Below are 6,059 nucleotides of genomic sequence, written 5' to 3'. Positions count from 1 at the left end.
TGGGCTGGGAGGGCTTTTCCAAGCTCAGGGATCCTGGGATTCTGTAAGGCTGTTACATGTCAGCACCAGCTGCAGCCTCAGAGCTCTGCCGGGCCCCGAGTCCCAGGTGAGCCAAGTTCAGGGTGTGTGTCCCTATTTGTGGGATGCACCACGGTCTGGTCCAGCTCAAGGAGCCCAAAACTCTGGGCTGAGGTCATGACTGTGACTGTGTCACTCCTCAGGCACAGGACACTGTCCCCAGCCAGGGTGAGCTGTGCCAGGTCAGGATCAGCTTGTGGGAGCTCCCCAGGCCCCTTCCCTTCCCTGCTGCCTCTGCTCTGGGCACTGCTGCTCCTCCTGGGCCACCTCTGCCCTGCCCGTGTGGCACCAAACCGGGTCCTCCTCTGTCACCAGCCCAAGCAGATCTCATCCATGAGGGTGCTAGGCATGGCATGTGACATTCAGGCACATTGTCCAGCCTTTGTGGCCTGGCCTTGGAGCTCTGACAGCACCACGTGGAGCTCGGAGCAGAAATCCCTGGGAGAGGGAGCAGGACAGAGCCCCCGAGACCAGGGCTGGGCTGCTCTCCCACCACGGGCCAAGGGCAGCGTGTCCTTCCCTCTAATGGCACTCAGGGGCATCCCATCTGCTCCTGGAGAGACTTTTCATCTCCACAGGCCTCGAGCTTAATTGCTTTTACCTGCCTGCATCCAAAGATGCCAGGGAGTTTGGGATGTAGCTGGTGACAGATGGTGCAGGAGAAGGTGGCCTGAGCTCCCCTCCCCGTGCCCGTTCCCTCCTCGTGCCCGTTCCCACTCCTGCCCTTGTTCATCCACAATGATCTCATCTCCTCCTCTGCTCTAGCTGAGCCTCCTGCCACCTCAGCTCTCATTTGGACCCAGCTGTGCCTCTGTTCTCTGCAGGAGCTGGAACCTCAAACTTGGGAAGATACAGTAGAGGGAATTTGGGAATTGCCCTCCCCAGGGCCAGGGAAGTCTGTGGGAAAAGCTGGAGGTGGTAAATTTAGTAAAGGAGAAGAAATATGGTGTTTAAGGGAAGTTTTAAAATAGAAGCTGCCAGACTTGTTTGGTTTGTGTTTTCCTGACCCACATTTGGGTGCCTCCCCTGCACTGGGATCCTGGGAACAGGGTGAGGAGGGATTTGTGCTCCTCAGGAGTAGAGCAGAGTCCCCAGGAAGGCAGCACTTCTCTTATGGATAGAATCATGGAAGGGTTTGAGTGGGAAGGGACCTTAAAGCCCATCCAGTCCCACCCCCTGCCATGGGCAGGGACACCTTCCACCAGCCCAGGTTGCTCCAAGCCCTGTCCAACCTGCCCTTGGACACTTCCAGGGATCCAGGGGCAGCCACAGCTTCTCTGGGAAATCCATTCCAGTCCCTCCCCACCCTCCCAGCCAGGAATTCCTTCCCAATATCCCATCTAACCCTGCCCTCTGGCAGTGGGAAGCCATTCCCTGTGTCCTGTCCCTCCATCCCTTGTCCCCAGTCCCTCTCCAGCTCTCCTGGAGCCCCTTTAGGCCCTGCCAGGGGCTCTCAGCTCTCCCTGGAGCCTTCTCTTCTCCAGGGAAACCCCCCCAGCTTAGTCCTTCTGAAATAATTTGTTTGAATGTTATAAAGAAAACCTGAGATGATTCCACTTATTTTGCTTTGCGACTTTTCCCTCCAGGAATTCAGGAGAGGGCTGTGGATGAAGGGACCACGTGGCCCTTGGGGAGTTCCAGGAGCTCTGGGTGGGAATGACTTCAGGCTGTTGTAGGAATCTTCATGGGCACTTCCATCCTGGTGGAACCTGGAGTGGCCCAGCTGGTCATGGGCACCCAGTGGAGGGTTAGGAGGCTGGGGGATAAACCATTTTCCTGTTCCTTTGGGATGCCCATAAATCTTCCCCGTTTTCCCTGATTTCTTTAACTGCTGACTTGTCCCTCCCTCGTTTTTTTATGGATGACCCCAAGTGCAGTGTGTTGTTGTGATGAAAGGACCCTGCAAGCCCTGCCAGCTGGAGGGGGAGCAGCCACACTCAGCATTTGATGGGCATTTAAAGTCAGATTTTATATTTGTGTTTTAATTTCATAACTATTTAAGTGCAGAGTGAAAAGTTGGGGTGTTGTGGCGTCCTTGAGGTTCAATAAGGTGAAGTGCCAGGCTGCCCTTGGGTCACCCCAAACCCATGGAACATTCCAGGATGGGATTTGGGAATCCCCCAGCTCTGGGGGGAGTCAGGAAGGCTGTGGGTGCTGGAGAAACACTTCCCAGGTCTGACATTCCCGAGACCTCCTGGCACAACTGCTGGGATTCTTTGGGAAAGGCAGTGCTGCTGATGTTGGTTCACCAAAACTCTTAGGCTTTGGGTATCCAGAGTGGGATAATTGTGCACTTGGGGGTGCTGAAGTGGAGCTGGGATTTAACAGAGCTCAGAGCACAAAGGATTTAAAGCCTGAAGTGTGAAACTTTACGTTCCTTGGCTTCCTTCCAGTTTTGCCTGTGTCCCAGGATAGAGCCAGGCCAATTAAATGGAAAGGAGGAGAAACCCTTCCTGGTGTGGGAAAAATAAAAAAGCAGGAAGAAAGTGGGAGCCTGCTAAGCTGTGGGACGAAGTGAAGGTCACAGCACAACAGTGCTGCTCCGAGGGGCTGGGCCAGAAAATGGGGCAGTGGCTGATGGTTTTTCAGAGCTCAGCACAGTCATCTGCAGCTGACACTGAGCAGAGCAGGATTCTGGGAGCAGGATTTGGGGAGCTTCCCTCTTTCAGGGTCCCTGCTCCAGCTGGGGCTCCGGTGGGAGACATGGGAAGGTGGTGAGTGGTGAAGAGGCCTCGGCATCCCTGTGTTATTCCATCACACAGGTTGTGGAGTGGTTTGGGTGGGAAGGGACCTTAAAGCCCACCCAGTCCCACCCTGCCATGGGCAGGGACATCTCCCACTATTCCAGGTTGCTCCAAACATTGTCCATCCTGGCCTTGGACACTCCCAGGGATCCAGGGGCAGCCACAGCTTCTCTGGGCAACCTGTGCCAGGGCCTCCCCACCCTCCCAGCCAGGAATTCCTTCCCTATATTTAACCTAAACTTCCCCTCTTTCAATCTGAACCTTTACTGTTGTCCTGTCACTGCAGTTCCTGATGAAGAGAATGTTTGGAGAGGCAGGAGCTGTGAGTGGGGTGGGGGAAAGCATGGTCAGGTCCATGATGGAACAAAGGTGGAATGTGGATTTGTGCCCCAGAGGGGAAGGTGGGAATGTCTCCCATTTGGCTTGAGAGTGGAGAGGGATCCAGTGGGAGAGTCCCCAGAAGGGGTGGAGAGAAAACCAAGGGGATTCAGGAGCTCTGAGACCTTTTCCTCTGGGGTCCTGCAGCAGCAGGTTAAAGGATGTTCCAGGTTCCACCTTGAGAAGCCACGTGGGCTCCTTGGTTCAGACCGTGGAGCAAACAGCATGTCCCAGCTGGGGGACAGTGGTTGGCCTTGGCTGGCCAGGTCTGGCATCCAGAGGTGACAACTCTGCCTTCCTCCCTGCAGACCTTGCCCGTGTCCTGTTCATTTACTCACTGTTAGTTCATTTACTCACCCCTCCTGTTGGTTCATTTACTCACCCGTGCTGGAGCGTTTCGTGAGCGCCGCGGCCCCAAACCGTGACTCAGCCGGTGCCTCATTTCCATGTTTATGGCTCCTCAGGTCCCAGTGACCTTCAGAGCCGATGGCTGGGGCTCACAGCAGTGATTTGTGGGCCTCGCTGGGCCGTTTATTCCTCTTCTCCTGTCAGCAGCAGCTTTCCCTTGGCCGCTGCCCGCCCGGCACACGGCTCCCCCGGGACAGGAGCTGGCACAGGAGCCGGGCTCTGGAACTGGGAACTGGGAGGAGAATGGCCTGACTTTGCAGGAGGAGGCAGAACAGGCTTTGGAGTGAGTTGAGTTGTCAGGAGAGGCTGTGTCCCTGCAGGGGCTGTGTCCCTGTGTAGGGTCAGGGCCTGCTGGATCCAGGCTGGTGCCGTGAGGGTGCTTTTGGGCTTCCAGGCATGGGTTGCTGCAGCTCCAGAGCTCCTTGGGATCCATCTGCTCCTCTCCCTGCCAGCCCAGAGCTCTGGACCTCACTTCTCAGAAGTTTTGTCTTTGCACAGCAAGAACGAGCCAGCTGAGGTACCTCCCACCTTCATCTTCATCTATTCGGGAAGGAATTCCTGGCTCTGAGGGTGGGGAGGGGCTGGCCCAGGGTGCCCAGAGAAGCTGTGGCTGCCCCTGGATCCCTGCAAGTGTCCAAGGCCAGGTTGGAATAGGGCTTGGAGCAGCCTGGGCTAGTGGGAGATGTCCCTGCCCGTGGCAGGGGGTGGCACTGGATGGGCTTTAAGGTCCCTTCCAACCCAAACTCATTCCATGATTCTGTTGGTGAGACCAGGCTTCAGCATTCCCAGGTCCCCGAGAGCAGTGGGATAGTCCATGGCATGTCCAGGTACCCTCAGGGGCAGAGGATCAGCTTAGGAACCAACAGGACATGGACCTCATGGGCTGCCCCAGTGAGGGCTGAGGGACCTGGCTGGTGGCTTTGCCAGGCCACTCTCCATCATTCCATGAATCCATAATTCTGTGATCTCTCACAGGTCGTGGTGGTCAGGAGAAGCTCCTGCAAATGTCACTTCTGTCCTCAAGAAAGGCAAGGCAGGAAGGGTGGGGAGCTCCAGGCTGGTCGGTCTCACCTTGATCCCTGGGAAGGGGGTGGAACAACTAACCCTGGAAGCCTTTTCCAAACAGCAAAGGCCGAGCTGGTGACTGGGAGCTACCAACCTGGACTGGGGAATCCTGAATCCTGCTTGGCCAAGGGCTCCTGTGCTGAGGCCTCAGGCCTGTGGGATGAGGGAGAGCAGGAATGTTGTTTTCCTTGACTGGAGCAATGTTTTCATGTTGTCTCACGTCACATCCTGAGGAACAGACCGGTGACATATCGACAACTTTCAGTCTTTCCCTGAGAACCCCGTTTGTCATTCCCTTAAAATCTGGCCCGGTTCCTGACAAGCCGGATCCTCAGCCCTCCCAACGCTCAAGGAACAGCAAAACCTTAACGAGGAGCAGTGTAATTGCAGAGCCAGAACAGGAGGCTCTGGAGAGCTGGCTGAGCTTTGGAAGCTGGAAGTACAAAGTACTACAAAAGGGGAATTTTCCAGCGGGAGCTGTTAGCGGAGCCGCTACAGCACGGCCGGGAGCGCCGGGAAACAAGGGCCGGGATTTGGGGCCGTTCCAGACGGTGACAACATCACAACCTTTGGAGAGCAGGAGCATTTGCATCTCGAGAAAAGATCTAGAGAGGAGCTGAAATGATTCTGCTGTTTGGCTGCCGCGCCGGGCGTGTGCCTGTGTTTGTTTTTCCCTTGCTGCCTGTAGGATTAATGCCTGGATCCAGGAGTCGTGCGGCTCCTCTCCTTTGGGGAATTTGCTTTGGCTGCTGGAGCAGTGCTTAATTTATTAATAACTGCCGGGTTTGGATTTAGCTCCGACTGACACAGCACGGAGGGGATGGGAGCAGGGATGGATCTGGCCTGGGAGGGGCTGGGAGCTGAGTTGGAGAGGCAGCAGCACGTGGAGGAGTTGGGATGTGTCTGTGCCTGTTGGGGGGTATTGAACTCCATGGTAATTCCCGGGTTTATTTGCTTTTTCTGAGTCGTGGAATGGTTTGGGTTGAAGGGACCTTAGAGCCCGTCCAGTCCCACCCCCTGCCATGGGACACTTTCCACCAGAAGGGGTTGTTGCCTTGGCCAATTCCTCTCCCCCTCTGCATCCCGTTGTGCCTGTGGGGCTGGGGCTCCTCTGTCACTCTGAGGATGTCAGAGGTTATGGCTGGTCCCAAATTTCCAGGAAATGGTTTCACCAAAGCCTGTGTTGTGTCTGGGTCCCCCATTTACACCCATCTTACAAAGTTGGGAGGTTGCCAATTTGGTGTTTCCTTTTCTCAGCACACACCTGCAGGAAGCTCACTGTGCACTTCTGTCTTCTGGACATGGGGGACAGAAGCTTTTGGAGGCTTCTTGAGGTCCTTTCTTCCTCCAGACCAGGCCAGAGCAGTGTTCTGTGCTCTGCCCTGT

The 6,059-nt window shown here is 55.8% G+C and overlaps 1 protein-coding gene across 1 annotated transcript in view; it reads left to right on the top strand.

Annotated features, from left to right (window-relative positions):
- Nucleotides 1-4,477: 4,477 nt before the first annotated feature.
- The window catches only part of LOC108644364 (SH3 and multiple ankyrin repeat domains protein 3), a gene marked incomplete at its 3' end in the record, with an annotated part of 71,650 nt that continues 70,068 nt past the window's right edge, over nt 4,478-6,059 (top strand). The window contains exon 1 of the mRNA XM_029965607.1: nt 4,478-4,499. Coding sequence (XP_029821467.1) covers nt 4,478-4,499 — 22 coding nt within the window. The remainder of the gene's footprint in view (nt 4,500-6,059) is intronic.

Source organism: Manacus vitellinus, unplaced genomic scaffold (assembly GCF_001715985.3).
Source record: "Manacus vitellinus isolate BGI_N305 unplaced genomic scaffold, ASM171598v3 scaffold_110_pilon, whole genome shotgun sequence".
Lineage (NCBI taxonomy): Eukaryota > Metazoa > Chordata > Aves > Passeriformes > Pipridae > Manacus > Manacus vitellinus.
This window is presented reverse-complemented; position numbering and strand designations above follow the sequence as displayed.